The following is a 22747-nucleotide window of genomic DNA, read 5'->3' as shown; positions in this document are numbered from 1 at the left end:
GCATACATGCTAAAGCTGTCAAGTATTCTGAGTTTCCTGGTCTGTTCGCCCCTCCTCTAGTAAAAAAACCTAAATATTTATTATCCTAGAATTTCAAACTGTTTAATTGACCTCTCCCCATTAACAGTTTCCCAAAAAGATCAGAAAGCTCAGTCATTCTCCTGCTCAAAGTCTGCAAAGGCAAAACAGCCAGTTCCAGCACAAGAGAACTGGGGCTGTGTGAAACATTCAGCTTCTTACCCACACAGGGAGATTTAGATCACACCTCCCTCTCATAAATACAGTGTCATCACAGAAGCCCCGGTGTGAAGGAACAGTCAGGAGGGGCCTTACACTTGAGAGTGCTAATTAGATACCTTTCTATAAAGAATTAGTATTTAAGGTATATTTGTCCCTCCCTCCATGCCAAGGCATTTCTTAACAAGCACAATGGAGAAATGCAGACAGACCTTATCTTGCCCACTCCTGTCCATGGCATGGCTGGAGGCTGCCACACTCCTGACACAGGGCTGAAAAACTGCTCAGTTTGGCACTGCAACATAGACTCACCTCTCTGCATCAAGCTACAAATCGCCACACTAATGGAAAAAAGTTTCAACCTGAACTTTCAGCAGCCCGTGAAAGAAGATGCCAACCTTGCAGTTACTAAGGCAGAGCTGTCCAGATGAGCCACAGCTCACTAAGCAATACTTGTGAACTCAGAGGCCCAATTACAACATGAGCAAAGTTAAGCCACTTACTGTTCACACTGAGGACACCTGCACTAACAAGGGATTACTTTCAGGCTGGGCAATATACTAATTTATTCTGTTTATCTTTAATCAAAAAATTGTAGTTTGCCAGCTCGGCAAGGTCAAGGCCTGATTTGTTTCTGTTTCATAGGCCCTTAAGGAGATAGACACTATTTAATTTTCATGGAGTAGGGAGAAGAAAAGGTAGTGCCCTGAATGTAGAATGATGCTGAAAATTATGCTCAGTCTTCAGGAAAATGGGTTCTCACATCTGAATTATTTTCAGAGGCAGACAAGAAAAAGCTGGGGTACTTCACCTGCCAAAAAAGAAAGCCAATTGCCTTTATTTGAGAAACAGGTTATGAAATGAGATATGAAAAAGATCTAAAAAAAATTTAAAGATAAAAAGTGCATCAAAACAAAGATTGAAACTCTGAGATTTCAGCATGTATTTATGGGATACAAACTTTGAAGTGCAGAGGATTCACAGTTGTATTGACTACAGGCACAGGGAGTACAATAGTGAAAGCTAGAGCTGAAAGCTTAGAGAACTGAAACAGTGGTACCTGTAGGGTCAGGGACAAAAAGAATACCCAGCCTGATCTCCCACCTAAACCAGATTTTTCAGGTCTTGCCACTTGAGTTCTTGTTTGAATTAGACTATCTCTTGCTAATGCAACTGTCCTTCAGTCTGTAGCTTTAGTAACTCTACCAAGGCCTAAGCCTGAATTATTTCTTTGATGTCAAGAGACTTAATTGCATTATGAATTTACCAAGCTTCTAATTAGTGAATCTTGAACATTTTCTCTTAGAGCTTGACATGACCAATTAGCCAGTTTCTGTTCCCTTTTCTAACTAATTTAGCCTAATCAAGTTATCCTATGAGAGAATCTAGAGCTACACAGCAACCCTATGAAATGCTGAATGGAGTTCACAGATCCTTAAGAACACAGAAGCCAAAATAATATTACTTTAAGTACAAAGCTCATCTGCAAAGCAGACAGTAATCCTTTCCCTATTCTCTAACAGCATCAGAGGAAGCAGAATTCAGTTCCACACCACTTTGCTGTTTTTCACCCTACTGCAAATTCACAGCTGATGGAATACCAGAGAAGTGAAACGCTGACTTGTCTCAGCCTCAGCTGTCACAAGCAGATGGTATAAAAAAATACTTAGAGCACTGTCCCATGTGGCACACTGCTGCCCCACTGCTATCTGCGTCATAAAGAGTAATGAAGATGACAGAAGAATCTCAAATAGTCAAATTAATTTGGCTGAGACTTTAAAAGAAAAATTAATCAGTGCTTGACAAGCACTTTGTACCAATACAGGATGGGTCTTTGTCAGATTGATGTTTCCTCTTTTTTCTTTCCCTGAAAGTTTATATTACATTGCACATATCAGAAATAATATCTTATTCAGTGTCAGTTTTGGGAGCTATCCAGAGGATGAAACAGTGCTGAGACCTTTGCTGCAGAGTCATAGGAGAGATGTACAGGTCATACCCACATGGCCTGGGGCAAAGACTGAGCTCTGTTATTTTCTCCCTCACCCACTGACCCCTTTCAGCCAAAAGCAGCTCACAGATGATGCTGCACCAGCCATGGTCCATTATCACCTCTAAACAGACCTCCCCCTGCTAAACTTAGCAACACAGACCACTGTGCTGGACAAGTTCTGGGCAGATAATTACCAATCACCCCAAACTACTCTAACACAAATCTCACAGTGGCAGCTTCTACGTTACCACTTAAAGTGATTATGCTAATTAAAACTGCCTTTGCCAAAAGAACAAGGTTCTTTTCAACTATTTTTCCTTTAGTCCTAGCAAGGTCATGTAAAGAAAGCAGGATTTACACTGCATGAGGAACCTGTCATGGCCTACCACTGGCAGTTCCTTAACAAAAAGGTGCTGCACAAGTTCATTAAATCCATACGAATGGGCCCCTCTGATCATATCTCAGACATACCAACATGCTACACATTCCACAAAACTTCATCCACTGAATGACCTTGGTGGTCACAGGAAATCACTGAAAATTCAATCTATGGGTCACCATTTCCCCGTTTATTACTTGGGAAATTACATAGAAATTTAAGGTAAGATTCATTTTTACTGGGGGAGACTGAATGCAATTTACCTAGAACTATATCCATACTGTGTTGTATTTTGTGGGGTTTGAGACTGGCAGGCAGTTAGGACTGAGGAAGATGTTGGACAATGTCTAGAAGAAACATGCCTGGACAGCCCTGACTCCCATCTGCAAGATCCAAAAGCAACAGCAGCCTCTTTCACAGGCTAAAGTAATGCCAGTAATTCTGCACTAAGCATCCACGATGCCAAAGCAATAAAAGAGAAATGCTCCATCACTCCCAAAGAGGCTGCAAGCACTTTTGTCTGGGGGGATGAAAACCACGCCTGCCAGTGCTACAGAATGGCCTTGGGCCAGAGCCAGAGCTGGAAACTGCTGTTGCCATCTTATGGGCCCCTTGCTGAGGGATGTGTGATGCTGCTGGTGTCTGGAAGTACAGAGACTCCAGTCAGCTCAAGACACCACTGAGGAGTCCTGCAGCAGAAATCCTCCAGCAAGGCACTGATATAAATAAATAAAATAAAAATCCCAAAAGCGGGAGCACAGACAGTCACCTGGCATGGTGCACTTCACTGGGATGCAAAACCATCTCCTAAAGAGCAGAGTGTAACATCTTTTCCATATAAATAGGATCACTGGCCTATCTGGGGAAGAAAGCAAGAATGTTTGAGTAGCATTTTAGGACTGAAAAGCTTCCCTTCAGCACAAACACAAAGCATAACAGTACTTTCCCTGCATTTCTTATAAGGATGTACAGCAATTTACCCAAGGATTTAACTTGCCTTTCTCACTAAACTGGCCATCAGCAATGCTTGACACTAAGTTCTTCCCGCAAAAATGGGAGAATTTTTCCCTGCCAAATGTAACCAAAGACCTCACGGAAACTACTGCTTCCATTTTCAGCACCTAAGTAATAAAAAGCATGGAAAGCCAGGAGAGACCACTGTTGCTACAGGAATTTTGCTGTTCAAATGCTCCTTCAAACTGCACTTTCTTTACATTTCATCCAAGCTGCATCTCCAACCAGATCACAAAGCAAAACAATTGCCTATGAAACATCAGGAAGCTTAGCAAAAAATCAATGGCTTGAGATCAAAATAGCTAAAATCCAACTTTAACACAAAATTCCAAATACTCAGTAGTTTTTTAATCCTGCTGTTTAATGCACTAGATATAACAACTTATTAAAAAAAAAAAAAGCATGAACACATTAAAAGTAACATCTGTAGTCACTTGCCAGACCAGTCAGGGCTGGATCAAAATTCTCAGCTTGCCTTATGGATTAGATGAATACAAGGCTGCAGTGACTTCAGAAAATTCAGTGCATATCTCTTTTCATGAACACAGGAAGAAAACACACACACACACACACACACACACACACACACACACACACACACTGGGCTGCCACCTTTAACCCCTTTATAAAAAGAAAAGCAGAATAAATGCACCTGGAGAGTGAGCACTAGACTGACTCTTTTTAGGGCTTCCACAAGACTTGAGTGGTGTTTTATGGCATTTATCCATTCTACCCAAAACAACTGTTGCACGTGTGGGGATGCGGGGAAACCATCACACACTATGGCAGTAAGACTGGGCAAGCAGCAATATTTGCATGAAGTAGAGATTTACTGCTATGATAACACTGGACCCTAATGCCAGGTCACACAAAGAGGGAAACACATCAGGAAACAGTTCTTTGAAAACAGAGACCAGAGAGAGAGAGAACCTGGCTGCAGGTAAACATAAAACCCTAAAATAAAGGCCTGTGACTGAATGCATGGAAGCAATGCCATGTTTTCTGGTAGAAGTGAAAATTCTCCAAGAGTTTCTCAAAGGAAATCTCCTCCCCCATCAGAACTCAAGCTCCATAAATGAGAGCAATGCACTTGTAAGTTTATTTGGAAAACAGAAAGCTCAGCATTGCTCAAAATTGAGGCAATACTTTCAGGCCTGCAAAATTCATCTTATATCGTGCCTGTCCATTCAACTAACTATTTTTGCAGCTTTGAAACAAGAAAAACTATTAGCAGCTGAAAAACTCTCAACTCAGCATCTATATGGATAACCCGAAGCTCTTTATGGAGTGGTGGAAGGAGAGTGAAGGTTTTCTACCAAAACTGAAATGATGACCCATTTGCAGGGATGCTGTTTTTAAAAAGAATTTCTTTTCAAGGAGAATTGAAGTTATTGGAATATTCATATTATCCACCACCAACCCTGACTCTCTCAATCCAAGCAAGAAGTGAGGGAGAGAGGGACAGTTTGTGAAGCTCAGCAGTTAGTGGGTGAGACACTGGGTACAGTCCTGAGGGACCATTTCTTTTGGTAGTGCACGAAGTTTTTCACATGTTGGTGCTCATTCTGGATTGGCTGTTAGCTGGAGTGAGCTCCCCTTGGCTACCTTCCCTCGGAGGAGACTGCAACAAGACCAAAACACATCCTAGTTAGTGATGTGTAAATATTCTGCAGCCTGCTTCCTGAGAGACAAAATAAAGCACAGGTGAAGCACAGCAGGATGGCAACAGGGGGAGAGCATACCCCCAGGTTCATTAATGATGGTTTTGTATTAACAACTTCTAGAGTTCACAAAAACTTTATGTAGAAAAGTCAAACCAGAACTTTTAAGCCACTCTTATTTACTATGTACAAGGTGCTGTTGATCCCAGAAATTGAATCCAATCTGACATTTAGTAATCATGGGGATTAATATACTATAGAAATTAATACATTTTGTGCAGATGGCCTATCCTCCCTAAAGGCATCCTTTTCAAACTGCAATCCAGAAGGAATACTCCTAACAATTAATGCTTTTTTACTTCCTCTGCTGAAAAAATTACTTCAAACAATCTTTACTGAGAAGGTAAAATATATGTCTACCAAGGACTGGACCAAAGGAGTTATTCAGAATTAACCCAACCATATAAACTTCAAAGGAGATTCTGAGCTGTACAAACAGGTTAATCTCCTGGCTAAAAACACTTGTTCCTTATATATTAAGTATTTACTACTGTAAAAATTTGTCCAATCAGGAACGTGATAGATTCACTCCCTTCCAGAATCCTCAATTCACCAACTTTTACAGTGTTACTTAAAAAAAAAAAAAAAAATCTTAACCCTGCCTTGAAGTCTCTGTTGAGCAGGGCCATACCTTGACGTGGATCTGGTTGCGCAGGACTGCAGCTCGCAGGATCATCGCTTTGGCACGGCGCTGAAACTCTTTGCCCATCAGTAAAGACTTCTCAAAAGTTGTGCTGCGCTGATCTACATCTCGAGCATACAGAATCTGTAACCAATACAGAGAACTGAACATGGTGTCCTGCTGTGCCAGGGTTCCACAGCAGGAAAACAGCTAAGGCATTATGGAGCCTGAGGTCACACACAGCTCACCCCTACTGAACGCATCAGGCCCAAGAGATGAACGCACCTTCCAAGTGTCTCAGGAATTGAGAGTTTCTAAACTTAGTAAACCTGTTCAGTCTCTAATCCATGGCTGAAATGCACTCACCTTACTGTGTGAGTCTATTCTGGCATTGATCAGGCCCTCCAAGATCAGCTGAGTGAGTTCATCTTCCAGAGCAGCCACTGTGGTGTTAAAAGCAGTGGCCATCTTGCGCATGTCTGCCGACACATAGGGGCTGAAGTACTAAGAAGAAGAAGAAGAAAATATTCAGTTGCACGCTCCACCCTCAAAGAAACTAGGGGAAAAACAATTGCAAAGAAATGGCCTATCTCCCTGTTTATCCACCTCTGGGATGACAGGAACAATTACCTGGATAAGGGCACGATTTCGAATCTGGGTATAAAGTGTCCTGACATGAGGTGCAAGGTACATATCTAGCAGCAGGTTGTCCTGTGCAAAAAATAAACCACATCAGATGCTGAGAAGCAATCTGGAAAAATATATTATTCCTGTGTTCTGAAACATTTATGCGTATATACTTAAACCTTAAGAATATTATACTACAGCAAGACAATACAATAAAACAAGAATGAATAAAAAAAATTCGGAGTATGTTTTAAATATTTATAATTTATATACTCCTAATTTCCATGCACCACACCAAGAGACACAGAAGACACAGAAGAGCTGAACATTTAGTATCTACTTTTGACAATCACTGCTTCTGACAAAAGGCTAGGCAAAAGGAACTTTTAGGGTCTGCTCTGCACTGCTCTCCTGCAACTCACCTTCATCTCATCCAGCATCTTCAGGCATGAAGCATACTTAGATTCATAAAACTTGAAGATGATGTCACGAACCTGTGGCTCCAGCTCCAGAAACAATTTGAAGGAGCTACAGAGAAAGATGGCAGTGATCAGACATTGGAACCTGTCACTTAAATAGCCCATAACCTCATCACTCCAAGTCGCAAGGTTAAAAACTCTCGCTATCATTTGAAGATTCCAAGAATTTACCCTCTAACAGACCAGACAGCCCATTTTCACCAGGGCTGGGAGCCTGGAACACAGAGAGACAGAGCACAGCATCAGAGCTGTGATGAAGGAAGACAAAAGACTTTTGACAAACCAAGTAGTAGAAGTGTTTGTTCACACAAAACAAAATCATGAATGTGAATAGGTCAAAACCAGGCAAACAAATGCCATACTGTAGTCTGTGCTGGACAGTTCTGTGTCCCCTTTCAAAGCACAGCCTTCATTAAGTACAGCATGTCATAGACAAATCAGTCAAGAATGCCAATTTCTCTGAGAAACAAGCTATTGTGAGTGTGGTAAATCTTAGGGATGTACACTTTTACTCAGCACACTCCCAGTTCACCATCACAGATTTTTAAACCTTGGGATCTCACCCTACGTATCAGCCCATAAAAAAGGGTAGCAACCCCTTTTCCACAGCAATTTAAGATTACTGCCTCTGTACATCTAGCTGACAGGAATTCAGTGTCATTGCAATTCAATATATGGCAGTCAATATCCACTTTCTTCCAAAGACCATAATTCTCTTCACCTTCTGTATGTCATAGTTAGATTACACTCCAAGGTGTACTAATAATTACTAAATTGTTTTAACAATTAACATATACCACAACAAGGGGCAACATGAAGGCAAATTATCCTAACAGCTGCCTTTGACAGAGGACTGTGTCCCTTGATTTATTATCTGATATGAAGTACTGATGGAGACAGACAACTGGGCTATGCAGATGCTGGATTTAACCTGGGCAGGAAACTTATACTAAGAAGATTTCAGCTGTGATTAACCACTGTGTTTTTAGACAGTGAAACAGCACTTAATGCTAAAGCCAAATTAAGACTCAGTGATTCTTTCTCTCCTGTATGAGAAATACTCCGCCAGAATCCAATCTTAACCTGTTGGGGACTGGTTATATGACAAAGGTCATGTAGACATGCTCTAGATAGCTGAGAAGTGGAAAAGTACCAGACCCAGCTAATCTGAGGCCCTGCACTTGTGAAGACGCTGTGGCCTTGAGTATAGCTGTATTATGATAACAAAGATGCTGTAGCTGAGAGCAGAGCATGAGAAAAGAGAGATGTAAGTTGTAAAGAATGAGGAAGTAAGAACAACCAATAGATTGCTTAGCTTACAAAATATGCATGAGCTTATTATGTGTTGTGCTTAAATGTCTGATGCTCTAATCAATAAAGGAAGCTTGCCGATTCTCATATTGAGATGACCCGAGCCTCCCTCACTGCGACATTAACCAAAGTCCCATGTTCCAAAAGATGTCCAGTACATACAAACATCACTGAAGGCATCACTCACCTACTGGAGATAACATTTCGTTGCAGTTCTTGACGGTCAAATGTAGCAAGGGCACAGAGCCCACCATACACAGCCACATTGCTGGGAGATAACAGCTACAGAGAGAGGGAGAGACAGAGAGCAAGCTGTCACTGACTACCAAAATGGCAAAAGGGTGGCATTGAGTCTTCTACCCCAGGCCTTTCTTTCAAGCAGTGACAAGATCAGTCCTTATCAAATGCAGTGGAAGCACTCAGCTTGCTCTCATCCACTGTGTGGGGTGATAGGGCCAGAGCAGTAACACTGCTAAGAGAGCAGACATCAATTTCAGGAGCTTTTGGTTCATTGAGCAACACAGAATTATAAATCTCGCAGATAACTCTTAAGTGATCTAGAACAGAACATTCAGAGAAGCCAAGAAGAGAGACTTTAAAAAAAAACAAAAACAAACTAACCAAGCAGCACAGTTCACAGCACCACCAAACTATACCGGAATGCTGCAAGAATAACTACAATATCTGAATTTTACAACCTAATACTTAAAAGAACTGCATCCCCTCCAAGACCAGCACACAGCTCCCTTTTGGTCCTCACCTCAGGGAAATCACAGTGATCAAATGATGCCAACAAGAAGCACTTCGCTGCTTGTTTGTACTTCCGTGCAGCTAGTTCGGCCAAGCCTAGGAACCAGAAAAAGTTAGTCCTTTTTTTATGACAGTATACAAATTAGGGAAAATTGAAAAATCTAGGGAGTAGGAAAGGCCCCCACATGGTTGCTAGTGCCTTCACTAGTGAAGTAAAACAAGATCCTCAGACTGTATCAAGCATCCTTTGAACTACATTGACTCACAGAGGTATACTCTCTGAAGAAACTCAGGGAGAAGAAAGAGATGGCAAAAACCAGCAGTTCTATCTCACCAGCTTAATTAAATTTTGCATGTCTGGTATGGAAATACAAAGTCTGTCAAATATTAGAGAAAAAATAAACCCAAGAGCCCTACAGACAGCTAACAGGTAGAAAGACAGGCAAACCATACAGGAAGCTGAAGGACTCACTCACCTGCTGCACATTTCAGTTTGGTGAGAATTGCTTGTGTCTGGCTATCTCTTTCTCCTCTTTGCTAAAGCATAAAACAAAGCAGTAGTGAGCAAGCAGTATGAAAGCTATTTTGCTTACAACTGTCCCCAGGATATTTCACCCTGAAAATTAACTTGCCAATCTCAATGGCAAGATAACTTAATCTCACCTGTCATGGGAAATATGGCAAAACTGAGGACAGGAAGTATCCATTTTTACCATAAGTCAGATTTTGTATATATATCATATATCATGAGAGAAGCCATATCATACATATATCATGAGAGAAGCCATAAAGGGGGAAAGCAAGAAAGCATTTTACAAATTTGGAAACAGAAAACAAAGAGAAAATTTATGCAAGTTAAAGAGCAGGAGCTTACTTCTGCAATTTCTGGTGTAGACTCAGCCTTGCTTACATAGCTCAGAACATGAGACCAATTCTGGAGGTAGACACTGACCTGTAGAGAGCCAGAAACAGTGTGGGGCAGGCACAGATAAATGGCGTTCCTCAGTTAAGCCGCATCGCTGCGGACACAAGAGCCAAGTATGGGGGGCAAACTCACAGCAGGTATCACAAAGACACCAGGTACCTTTGCCTACAAATCCTCCTACCTTGATAACATTGAGACACATGTTGATGACATGTTTAGCACTGGTGCAGTAATCACGGGCTCGCGAGTAACACTTGAGAGCATTGCTGAGGTCTCCACAGTCCAGGTAATGATCACCTAAATCATCGTGGCCTCTCCTGGAGGACGGGAATTAAAACAGCAATGAACTGTATGCTCGGAAAGGGACAAAGGCAGTTTGTTCTAAACAAACTGACCTAAGGGCACATCCCATGTTACGTACACGGAGGAACAAAATGCTCTTCCTTGCTCTAGCAGAGCCTTTTGCATCTCACCTGATACTCTCCTTGATGGAGTTCCCTTTGTAATTTTTCAGATCTGTATCAAGTTTCTCCAGTTTAAGAAGAGCTTTTTTGCGTGTAGCTTCAACCCAAGCTGTGTCAAGAGGAGGGGGTTCAATTCCACTGTCAGGGACAGCATCAGGTGTATTTTGCAGTTCTCTGAAAGAAAAATATTTGAATGAGGCTATTAGGCTAAACAGGTTTCAAAACAGAAGTCTGTTAAGTGCCTGGCAATGCTACACTAACAAACAGTACTGCATACACAAACTAGACCAAAGAGAAAATAAGGGTAGTGGGGAAAAAGAAACATATTGCTAAAATGTCCAGTGCAAACAGTAACACAAGCATCACAGATGTTTACAAACACTTCACAAAATTATCCTAATGATCTTAGGATGAACATACTATCACACACATGGTAAAGACTCCCCATGCAAAACAGACAAGAAATCATGAAAGAAGCATAGCAACAAAAATAATGCAAAGATGGGAAGTGTGGATGGATATCGAAGGTTATCCTTAACATCAAGGCTGTTTTGAGAGTGGGAGGGAGAAAGGAAACAATAAACCAAATAAGGCAAAGTTAGATTAGGTATTAACTTATGAAAAAAAAAGCAACTAGAACATGTCTCCATAATCTACCTCATGAAAACAAATATATTCATTAATATTTGAGGCAGTTGCAAGGACTAAACTCACCTCAATATCTACCAGCAGCTTTTTAAAGCGCAAAGATTTCAGAATGAGATAATGTCTTCTGTGCTTTATCTTTTAAAAAAACATGAACACACATTTCGCTGCTATTAAATTCTAAGGGCAAAGACAATTTGCGTAAGGTACGTGCTGGTATTACACACAAAGTCCTCCACTGCAGCACATCACTCTTAACTCTGTCAGGAAAGCTCCCCAGGTTCCCATGGCCTCTAAGTACCTCGTGGCTTCAGACAGCTTTCTGTGGATTTCTTCATACACATCAACATTAAAAGTTCTCTGAACAAATGACAGAGCCATCTTGAGAGCTTCCACCCGCAGCTGGGGGCAGTGATCAGCGATGAACTGCAGCCGCTCTATTCGCATCAGCCCACTGTAGCTGGACGCATACTGCTCCAAATCCTGCCAACAAAACCTGGCCTCAGAAGGTGAAAATGGACACACTGCATCAGCCTACTACACTGTGACCTGCACAGCTCTTCCTGCAAACCTGACCCCCTCATGGAGGGCAAAAAAAATCAGTAAGATTAGTCCATGTCTGCTTTTTTCAAACGTAAGTAATTTGCTCTACATTACAATTTACCTTTTTAAAATTTCAGTTATGATGCTTTTGTGGTTAAGACTAACCAGCTTTAAGATTTTTCAGAAGAGTCTTTTTCAAAAATCTTAAAGGAAGAGACCATAGGCAAGAAATGTACCCACAGCCCTCAGCAGCACGTACCAGTGTGGGGTTCTCCACCACATAGTTGATATCAGGTGAATTTTGCTGATCTTCTTGTGGATCTACGTCAATCTGCATGGGCTCCACTGCACCCTAAAAGAGCAAAATGAGGTCAAAAGCAGCTTATTACATTTGAGCAGGAAATAACTATGTTATTCAATCTATTAAGGACTTGCTTAAATATGTGATAAATTTTAAAAATGAAAAAGCACTCCTCAGTCTTTTGACATGCTTAGGATTTTTCTCTAGCAGCACCACCAGTCAGCACAATGCTTGGTCTAGTGCAAGCAGCAGCATGGCTTAGCATTCACACTGAGCAGTTTATTTGGCTTGGTAAATTATCAAATGAAAAAATTAAGGGATCAATAAATCTGATTCTACAAAGTATCTGAGGTATGCACATGCATTCCATTTCTCTTCTCTGAGCAGAGCAGGTGTTAACACTCAGATCAAGAAGTTCCAAAAGGCAAAATGTACCAAAAAACTCACCACAACCTTTCAAAATTGCTTTAATGCTTAGAAATAATATTTCTGGGAGGGGAAAAGAGGCAAAAACTGTTACACTTCTTAGAAGTATTAAAAACCATAAAGAACAGAATGCCAAATGACAATTTCAGAGTTTCCAACAGAGTACGGAACAATTTAACTGCACTGCAGGGATCTGCCATTAGTCAACCTATCTTACTATAGTTTTCAAGCCTCTTTTGAAAAAACAACAGAATTTTATTCTCCCAGGATATCCTGCACTGCTTTGAGCCATAAGGACTCACATCAATGCAGTGACTTCAGCACAGCTGCATTGCTACAGCCCCTGCATGTACTCCAGGTAAGACCAGCTTGCTATCCCATTCCACAAACTAACTGCTCTGCTGGCACAAAATTCGTTGTCTCCTCCTAGTCCAAGTGTGCTGAACAGTCCTCCTAGGAATTACTGTGAGGAAATAAAGCGAGGAAAACTTAGCAGACTGTCTTCTTAAAAAAATGCTGATTTTGTGCACATAGTATATAAGCCTGATTTGGTGCAAATTGCAAAAGTGGATTTCACAAAAGACAGACATGCCAACAACCTTACCCCCATACACATCTGATTATTTCCATATTTTTACTGATTTTACTGTCTGTTAAGAAATCAAAGACTGAGGGGTTGTTTGGACTGGGTTGTTTGTTTGGTTGGGTTTTTTTGTGAGAAGGAACAGGGCAGATCCAGATTTCCTATCTCTAAAAATTACACTCACCCACAGTCTGGAGGTCTTATTCTTTCACAAACTGATACATATCAAACACACGTCTCACCACTGAAATCTCCCAAAATCTGAAGTAAAAGCAAGTGAAGCATAAAAACATTTGTTTCCTAGTTTACTAACCTTTCCATGAAGGAAAGGGAGGGAGGAAGGGAGGGAGGAAGGGAGGGAGGGAGGGCGCAGAGGAAATTTTGATTGTCTAGATCAACCCTCAGGCAAACTGTGCATAAAAACAGGTAATTCACCATATGCTGAGACCATTACTTTTCCCACTTTTATCTACTTTCTATCTTTTCTTATATCACAAACACTAAGTGCCACGGTTAGCTTGTTTAGGCTGCCTTGCCTACCATAGTAAAAACTCAATTACAGACTCCTTAGAAAACAGCACTACAAAGGTAACTGGAATTCCAGCTGGTGGAACAGAACAATTTGTGTCCTGCTACGCTGAGTCTGCACTCTGCATTTCTCACTTCACTCCCAGACAAGGAAAAACACAAGTGGGCTGAAAGCCCCAGTAGGACAAGCCAACTCAAACATTTTCAAGCTCTTTATTTTGAAAGAAAGATGCAAGGTCGACTTAAAAACTACTCACAGAGTGAATAATAAACAGCGACTCCCCAAGATTTCCTGAGCCCCAAGAAGTACTCTGCTGAGGGTACCTCACACGAGCAGATATGCTGTACTCGGCAGAACAGGTGTGATCTGTTGCTGGGCGGGGTGCAGTACAGATCTGTCACTAACGAATGAGCTGAGTTGGATGCTGAACTGTTCCTCGTCCTCTCCTCTCTGCCCAAAGCCCCGTGCCCTGACACATATATGTTACTGCTAAAACTTGCAAAGGACAGCCTCCGCAGGTACCTGGTGTTACCGACCCGCTCGGCGCTCCTGGGGCTCTCCCTGCACTAGAGACCCTCAGCTCCTTCTCACTAGGCCACCTCACCGTACTCTCCGCCACCAGTCCAGCCCTGACCACAGCACGTACAACCCGGGGATCAAACACGGGGCCACCGCAGCGGCGGGGACGCCACGGGTGCCGGAGGATGCTCGGGGGAGCATTGCTCCTCGAGAACGGCGGCGGAGGCGACACAGACGCGACGGAAGGGCGAGCGAGGGCCCAAGGCCAGCCGATAGCCGCTCCCTTCCCGTGGAGCACAAGGAGAAGGCCGCACGGCGCCACCGGAGGCCGCGGTCCAGCAAGGGTCTCAGACCCCGCGTGGGAGGGACGCGGAGCGCGGCGGAGCGCGGCAAGGCCCGAGGGGCCGGGCCAGCGGGACACAGCCGCCCCATACCTGCAGGTTAAAGACCTGGACGGGCAGCGGCATCCTCCCCTCACGCCGCCGCTTCCGGCCGCCCGCCCCTCCCGCTCCGCTTCCGCTTCCGTTTCCGGGCCGCGCGTAGCGGCGAGGCCGCGGCCGACAGGTGAAACTCTTAAAGGGGCCGCGGCCCCGTTCGGCCCCGCGGCGGCGGCGGCGGCTCGACAAGCTCCGGGCGCTCCCTCCGCGGGGCCGCCGCCACCTCCCGGACTGCGGGGCCATGAGGTGGCCGCACCCTGCGGCGGGGGCCCGCGGGGCTGCAGCATGAGCGGTTCTTGCCTAGGGCTGCGCAGGGCCGGGGTTCTGCTGTCCCTGGGCGCCGCCGCCCTCTTGCTACTGCTGCTGCCGCGGGGGCAGCGCCCCGCCGCGCCCCGCCCGCCGCCCGCCGCCGGGCCCAGCGCGCCCCCTCCGCACCGCGCGGGCCCCGCCGGCTCCGCCGGAGCGCCGGGCGGCGGGCCCGGGGCCGGCGGCCTCGCGGGGAGCGCGCAGCTTGCGCGGAGGGGCCGCCTCGGGACTGCCGGCAGCGCGGCCAGGGAGAGCCTCGAGCTGAAGGACATCTTCATTGCCGTGAAGACCACGAGGAAATACCATAAGAGCCGGCTGGACTTGCTCCTCCAAACCTGGATCTCCCGGGCGAGGGGACAGGTGAGAAACTTTGCCAGCGGGCTGGGCCAGCCGGGAGCCCGGGCCTACGCTCTCCAGGACATACTGCGCTCCCACGGAGTTTTTCTCTCTTTTGTTAAAAGAGGCTTTCTTTGTAAGACTGTGGAAAGTCGTTTTATATAAATGCTTGGTGTGAGCATACTTCCAAAAGAGTTCGTTGCTGATTAGGCTAGTCACCTGCAATATGGGATCGGTAATCCAAGCAGCCATAGTTTGCTGATTTTTGTATGACTGTAGGAAGTGCTTTCATGATATTGAAAGATTCCTGGTAATGATGCATCTAAGCTGATCTTTTGGACTAAGTACTTAAGTTTTTCCGTAGAACATAAAGTTTGTTCCCTTGTTCCAGAGTTTTGGTCAGTTCAAGTATATTAATGGGATTTTATCCAGCAATTGGAACAAGACTGTGTTAACCACCTCCCACTTCCCACCCTGACTTGCATTCTTTCTTCTTTACCTGCTTGGCAGCTGTGGATGATTCCTAGTCAGAGAGAGGAGGTAGTACCAAAAAAGACCAAAATCCTTTCTGTCTGGAAATCAGTTGTCTGTACTGTGAGTCAAGCAGGGTAAAATACAGCCTGCTTTATTAAAATGACTTTCTTCTGGTTTGTAATGAAAAAATGTAACAAAGAAGGCAGGGGTTGAAGTTGGTGAGGGGGTTTCTGCACCCCTACTCCTTCCCCCGTTTGCAGTGGCTACTGTGAAACAAACTACCAAGAGAGACAAAACATTCTGACTTATAACTGAAACTGAGCAAATTTAAAATTAGAATCTGAAGTTCTTAAATGTGGACACATGGTTTTTGTCTCCCGCAGACGTTTATATTCACGGACTGGGAGGATCGGGAGCTACGCCTGAAAGCAGGTGAGCTGTGTGGCAGCATAGGTGCATGCTGTCTATTATAACTGAGCTTTGTTTCTTTCATACTCTCTATAGAAGTCCTTATTTCGTGCTGTACAAGCAACTAGGGAAGTTAAGATGGAGAAAACAGAGAAAATTTCTCTCTAATTGTCACCTGGACAAGATGCCTGGAACTTCCAGAATACTGGGTTCACTTTTGCACCCCTTTTCTTCTTGTTAGTAAGCTTAAGCTTATGTGGTCCAAAGTCATAGTAGGTATTTCTTTCGCACACATCCCATGACACTGCTTATATACCCTCGCTTGTTTTAATGCAGTCACACAATTTCATGACACTGCAGCTTACATGCCAGATGGGTAACCTGTGAGCCCTGCCTGTCCTTCAGCTTCTTCTCCGTGTGTGCACCATGTGCACCTCAGATGTACAGTATTGGTGCCAAATGTGCACTTCTTTTGTAGTCTTTTTTGACTGCACATGCTCCTCAGACCTGAAAAAGCTGATCTTTATTCTTCTAGGAGATCATATGATCAACACCAACTGTTCCGCTGTCCATACCCGGCAAGCTCTCTGCTGCAAGATGTCTGTGGAATATGATAAATTCCTGGAATCTGGGCAAAAGTAAGTGAAACACATTGTTCCGATTGACTTTGTGTCTTCCAGTTCTGTGCTTACGGGAAACTTGAGTAACCATCTCTGTTCCATTAAGGAATGTAGTATTAGCTAAAATGTAGGGATGAATGCAGGAAAGGGAGCACAGTATGAAGCAATGTTTATAAACAAGCATCATCTGAAAGGTGGAAAGGATTATGATCTAAGGAGGTTATTCATTTCAGCCTCTTTGCAGACTTAGCATCTGTGGGTGCTTTCATCTTTCCTATTCTGTAATTTGGGACAATAAGAAATACTTTCTGCTCCAAGCCTGAAAGACTATAACTCAGTTGTAAACCTATAACTCATTTCTTTGTCCTTGTAACTTCTTGCTTTGTTTTGTTTGAAGATGGTTTTGCCATGTGGACGATGACAACTATGTGAACCCTCGGACTCTCCTGCATCTCCTGTCTGCCTTCTCACACAGCCAGGATGTGTATGTGGGGCGACCGAGCCTCGACCATCCCATCGAAGCAGCTGACCATGTCCAAAGTGATGGATCAGTAAGCAAACTTTTTCAGTTTGTCTGAGAGATATTCCAATCCTTTAAGTCTTTAAAACCATGACAATTCATAGGACTTTCCCGTAAACCCCCATAAACCCAAGTGATTTAATCTGCTGGAAATGAACCTCATTTTCAGAGGCAGGATGCTGAGTTAAATGCACCTTCAGTCTGATGTTGCGTGCATATGTATGCACACTGGAGGTTGTCTCCTGGATGGCTGGCTGTTTCTGTTCCTTTACTCACATATGCTGTGATCTCCCTCACACTGAGTTTAGCAGGGCCTCCCCACTTTGACTCTTCCTTTAGTGGCTTTGTTCCTTATTTTAGGACTTGGGAGTTTGGGTGGGAGTTTAAGGGGGTTTTTTATTTGTTTTGAGTGCAGTATCACACACGTTATCATCTTGAACCAACTTCACATGGGTGACAGAAGCTTTCTGGATAGATAAAGCATTTCCAATATAAAGTGCTTACTAGGTTTCCAAGAACCGGAAGAAAACGTATTTCAGTCACAAGATACATGTGCTAAGGAGAAAATCCTAACCAGGTCGCCTGCACTGGCAGGTCTGTTTAAAAATATATCAATCCACTGGCCAGAACATCATAAAAAGTTATAAAGCGGTTTGTTAGGGAAGACTGCACAACAAAATAGTCTCCTTGGACATAGAGCCAATATATATATGGACCACCTTTGACATCCTCAGTAACACTGAGCTGGCTATGACCCTTACTTAAAATGAATAGGGGACAGATGTCATTGTGTGGAAGTGGGGCTATTCTTTTCCATTTCATGTGTGCTACCTCCCTTATGCTAATTTGATGGTTGACCTGCTGTCTGTTTCAAGATTAGTTTCATTTCAGAGAACAGCTATCTGCTTTCAGCAGCCTAAGCAAATAGGGATTCATCTGTAGGCTTGTTCTGACTCAGATGTAATATGTGATATCAAATAGAACCTTGAGTTCCCTTCCCTGCCCAGCCAAATGCAAAAAGCTGATTATCAGTAACTGCTGTGTGTTTTTTCTTTTTGCTTTTCAGAAGACAACCGTGAAATTCTGGTTTGCCACAGGTGGAGCTGGATTCTGTATCAGCCGAGGTCTTGCCCTGAAGATGAGTCCCTGGGCCAGGTAAGCATTGTTCCTAGCTGAGCTCCACCAATACATGTCTGGGAGGTTTTAAAACACATTTTGGCTTGTCTCCTATGCTCTCTGCCACAGCCTGGGCAATTTCATTAGTACTGCAGAAAGAGTACGTCTTCCTGACGACTGCACCATTGGCTACATCATTGAAGGGCTGCTGGAGGTAAAGCTGCTGCACAGCCCATTGTTCCATTCCCATCTGGAAAATCTGCAGAGACTGCAAGGGGAGTCTGTGCTGCAGCAGGTAGGGCTATGCTTCATGTCCTGTTCTTATAGTTACACCTCAGTCTGATCAGAAAGAAAAGACTGTGTAGACTTAGCACTCTTCAGCAAAGAAGGATATCTACAGGCTCGCTTGGAGCACAGTTTCACTCTAGCCAACTAGGTCATACAGCTGTCCCCTTCTTTGGGGACACATTCTGCTACATGAAGCCCAGGTAGGGTGTACCCCACCTCCTCCTAAACCCTGATTTTTTGCCTGTAGCTGTAGCAGAAAGTGTAGAAGTTTGCTAAACAGTGTTTCTGGTTTTGCCTAACCAAGTTTCAGTCTTAATTCATGCTGTTCAGAAAGCTATATAAGTACTTGACATAATTAAATGTTTGATCATTTTAAAGAATAATTTGCATGAATCTCAAGAAACTTAAAGTTGCTTCTGAAAAATCAATTTGCTTTTTAGTTGCTGGGCTACATTTTACCTCCCTGGCAGCAGATGGAGCCACAAGGCCATCCAGCAGTGTTGTCTGCATCACGCTGCTTGGCACCATAAGTAAACAAGCGTGTGGTTTTGCCCCTGCATGCTGGGTGGTTATATTTTTCTGACAATTGTATTAGGCAGCAGAAATGTGTGCCTGGGGCCAAATTCCACCGTGATGTCACCTTCCTTTATGTTAGTGAATTTGACTGTAGCAACAGTCCAACAACTGACCATTGTTTCACTGGTCATCATTGGTTCCATGAGACGAAGACAGCTAACCCAAAACCCAGGAAATGTACAATTATAAAGAAAATTTACATCTTCTTGTACCTGACACCTGAAAAATTCTTAATGCAGTGCTTGTGTGGAGGAACCCAGGGTTCCAAAGATCTAAATTTTGTTTCAGATTTGAAACATGACAATCCTTTCCATGCTACTTAATATGCAAATATTTATATTTTCCCCCTGTGCTAAAATATTGCTATTGCAAACTTCAGGCAATGTCTGGTAAGGATGAACGTGTTATTCAGTGAAGGTACAAACAGTAGCAGAATTCATGTCCTTACAAAGCTTACAGTTGAAACTCATCTTGTCCTTCAGGGCAATGCACCTTTCAGATCTTCTGTGTATTCTCCCACGTTGCCCTTAGTGCCGTTCAGCGCCAGCGTTGCTTGCATCAGAACTAACCACTGTCCTCCAGATGTGATCCATGTTCAGATTAGATAGCATCTTTGGAGACTTTCTTGGCACCTCATTAATAACCCTGCTATCTCCACTCTGGTTTTCTGCATTAGTGTTCCAAGTTATGAATACTTACTTGTTTTTACAGGTAACCCTGAGTTACGGTGACCCTGAGAACAAACACAATGTTGTGAGTGTGGGAGGAGTGTTTGGCCTTCAGCAAGATCCAACCCGGTTAGTGTCCACTTCCAAAACAAGATCTCCCTACCTTGTTCATGTTTGTCATCTGTAAGATGATCAGACCCACTGATGGGCTTATTTTGTCATGTCAGCTCATTACTGTGCCAAAAGCAGGTGGACCCACCCCCTGCTCCATCAGCCTGCTGCACATTCAATGCTAGTATGTTCCATGTGTGGAGAATTCCAATCTAATGCTGTCTTTTTTTTTTTTTTTTAATATAGATTTAAATCTGTCCATTGTCTGCTTTATCCTGACACTATTTGGTGCCCTGCTAAGAAGATGTCATAATTCTTGACGAGCCACTGACACCTATGTCTTAGCTAGTTAGCATAAGGCAGGAGTTGCGGAGTTTTTTGGTGGTTTTATTCTTCTTCTGGGAGATAGCCAGTGGTATCTACAAAGGAGGTAGACAGACTCTCTTTTGAAAAGCAATAAGGTATGGTTTGTTCAGCTGCAGTCTGGGACATTCCAAGAAGAATCTTTGTTCTTTTGTCTAGTGGCTCTTCATAAGATGACCACAGTCCTGTGTGTATGAGTCACTTTATACTTTCATCTGATGTCATGTGAACCTGTGCTTGGGCACATCTGAGGCAAATGCAGTACTGGGACTGAGAGTGTTTTTACTGCCCTTAGGGGTTACTAGAAGCCACTGTTGAAGCTGGAGTGCTAGAGCAGACTGTAGTCCCCATGGTGACAAGAGAGGGGAAGTTTTCACTCATCTTTCTTGGGAACAGAATTATTTAAGAGCTTCTGTGGCCTGACAGATTTAAACTGCAGCTGGCTAGAATACAGAAATCCTGGCATCACTAGGGTAAACAAGGCTGAAAGCCTTTGTCATGAGAAAACCCTGTGTGAGGGTAAGCTTACTCAAGACTAGATGAGTTGCTTACAATGTACATTCTCCCCTGTCATCCATGTGTGCCTCCTGTGGAGGTAATTGTCAGACCTGGCTCGCATGCAACTGAATTGCAGTGGTTGATGATTATGATCTATTCCCTTGATATTTGATATTGAAAAAATATTTGTCTGACAAGATGTTAATTGTTCCTCCCGCTTGGCTGGTAGTTGGTCACATGAGCTGGAGAAGCTTGTGCTGGTGAAACACACCCTGCTTCTGAAACAGTGTAAGAGGAGAGAAATACTAGATAGCTGCAATTCATCGAGGAGAGTTTTGATGGTATCATTTGAGGACCTTTAATTGTATGACCATGGTTACTCCAGCTTCTTCAGATTATCTTTTAATTACCATAAAGCCAAGATCAGTGCTTGTTTTTACTCTTTAATATTTCAACAAGCAATTCATGCAGTCACTAAAAGGAGATTGCACATTTACAAGCAGAAGTTCAGTGCTCTAGCAGTATCATCTGCTGCTGCTTTTTAAAGAAAGTAAACTTAATTTTTAAAGTGGAAGGAATGGGGCTCCATATCTTTACTTTTTTGTTAGCCCAGACTTTGGCCATGTGCAAACCCTACCTGACCTGAAGAATACCTTACAAAAATATACCTTTGCAAAATCACTGTTTACTCTTACAAAAAATACTTGCTAGTTTAGTGATAGAGTTTGAGGCCAAATTAAGGGAAGAATAATAGAATGCCATTGTATGATCTGGAGCTGTGATTATTGGCTTGACTGTGGATCTAGCAGAGATTTCAGGTTTCTAAATGGCTGCACTCAGCTGTACTGTGGGGTTCACCTAGGTATTTAACTTCCTGGCAAATGCCTGTAGTGTATTCAAGTGTGCCACTTAGCACAGGGGTCAGCTTCCTCAAATATACCATGTTCCCTGCATTTTAACAAACCTTTCAGTGTTTACCTCAGTACATTGTCCTCTTTGCATGATTTTAGGTAGTTCTGCTGAGGAGCCAACAAGCTGACTGCTGCTTACTACAGTCCTGCCGCTCATTCTTGTATTTTTCCTTTCTGTCGTATGTACTAAGGTACACATGAGGTATGGAAATGAGAAAGCTGCAGCGAGCTGGAGCAAAGCCCAACTAGCACACTGGCTGTTCCATAATGGGCTGTCAGTGTTACAGGTGTGCCTGTCACAGAAAACAGAGGAGGATTTGTGGCATAGTAGGTTCTACCTCTTTATTAGATCTTCTGCTAACTAGAATTGAGGCATCCTGTGGTTTAATTATTTTGTTATCTCCAGAACTGGAGATTCCGGGTATCCATATATTTTTTTTTAATTTGGTTTTAAAGTCCTGTAGCAGAAAACTGTGAAACTTCATGAGCTCTTGAGGTGATTTTGTCTTCAAGCACTGCTTCTGGACTCTTCTCTTGGAAATCTTCCCCTTTCACTGGAAGCACCCTTTTGTAAGATGACAGAGACCAAGCAAGGACTGGGCAGCAATTGTGGCAAACTGCAGTTAAAAAAAACCACAACACTTTATATTGATGGCAGCAAAACTAAATGCCAGAAGTTTCACACTGTGGTCACTGGTCACACTAGGTATGCCAAAGAGGCAAGTGCCCTCAAAGCTGGGAGGGTGTTTATGGAACTTAAAAAGGACCATGTTCTCCTGCAGGGCAACAGAAAACTGTTCCGTGTGTTCAGGCTCGTTCCAAGGTTTCTTGGGTTGAGAATGCAGTAAGCTGTGTGGATCTATCAGGCTGCAGCTTTTTAATCGAACTACTTTTTCATACATAAAGTGTTTCTATAAAATAAATATTTAAATATGTCAAAGGCTGTGTTTTGTCATATTTCTTCACATGTGCTCTGTATCAAAAATGGACCATAACCCTGCTACTCCAGAAAAGTATGCCCTCCTGTCAGGCTTATATGATGCCAAG

General features: G+C 43.3%; 2 protein-coding genes across 2 annotated transcripts; one reads left to right on the top strand and one right to left on the bottom strand.

The window, feature by feature from the left end:
* Positions 1–4434: 4434 nt before the first annotated feature.
* On the bottom strand, positions 4435–14748 carry GPS1 (G protein pathway suppressor 1). The gene is made up of 14 exons (XM_059864156.1): positions 14503–14748; positions 11970–12062; positions 11469–11650; positions 10532–10696; positions 10240–10375; positions 10008–10085; positions 9610–9670; positions 9144–9229; positions 8571–8665; positions 7016–7121; positions 6597–6677; positions 6333–6470; positions 5976–6110; positions 4435–5244 (listed from the first exon to the last, which is right to left on the bottom strand). Exons 1-14 carry the CDS (start codon positions 14746–14748, stop codon positions 5170–5172), a joined length of 1677 nt encoding a protein of 558 aa, XP_059720139.1. The 3' UTR covers positions 4435–5169.
* A 42-nt stretch (positions 14749–14790) lies between these two features.
* Positions 14791–22640, top strand: RFNG (RFNG O-fucosylpeptide 3-beta-N-acetylglucosaminyltransferase). The gene is made up of 8 exons (XM_059864175.1): positions 14791–15171; positions 16005–16053; positions 16565–16667; positions 17047–17200; positions 18236–18324; positions 18415–18580; positions 19861–19946; positions 20175–22640. Exons 1-8 carry the CDS (start codon positions 14791–14793, stop codon positions 20239–20241), a joined length of 1095 nt encoding a protein of 364 aa, XP_059720158.1. The 3' UTR covers positions 20242–22640.
* The last annotated feature ends 107 nt before the right edge of the window (positions 22641–22747 follow it).

Source organism: Haemorhous mexicanus, chromosome 20 (assembly GCF_027477595.1).
Source record: "Haemorhous mexicanus isolate bHaeMex1 chromosome 20, bHaeMex1.pri, whole genome shotgun sequence".
Taxonomy (NCBI): Eukaryota; Metazoa; Chordata; class Aves; order Passeriformes; family Fringillidae; genus Haemorhous; species Haemorhous mexicanus.
Note: the sequence above shows the minus strand (reverse complement) of the source record. Positions and strands in the feature narration are given on the sequence as shown.

Coding starts and splice junctions, on each gene's coding strand:
- GPS1 (XM_059864156.1), bottom strand. CDS start 14,748: ATGGCCCCGCAGTCCGGGAGGTGGCGGCGGCCCCGCGGAGGGAGCGCC. Junction 9,671..10,007: donor CTACACCAGAAATTGCAGAA/GTAAGCTCCTGC, acceptor TTTATGCTTTAG/CAAAGAGGAGAAAGAGATAG. Junction 6,111..6,332: donor GAATAGACTCACACAGTAAG/GTGAGTGCATTT, acceptor TATTGGTTACAG/ATTCTGTATGCTCGAGATGT.
- RFNG (XM_059864175.1), top strand. CDS start 14,791: ATGAGCGGTTCTTGCCTAGGGCTGCGCAGGGCCGGGGTTCTGCTGTCC. Junction 16,054..16,564: donor GGAGCTACGCCTGAAAGCAG/GTGAGCTGTGTG, acceptor TTATTCTTCTAG/GAGATCATATGATCAACACC. Junction 18,581..19,860: donor GGGAGTCTGTGCTGCAGCAG/GTAGGGCTATGC, acceptor TTGTTTTTACAG/GTAACCCTGAGTTACGGTGA.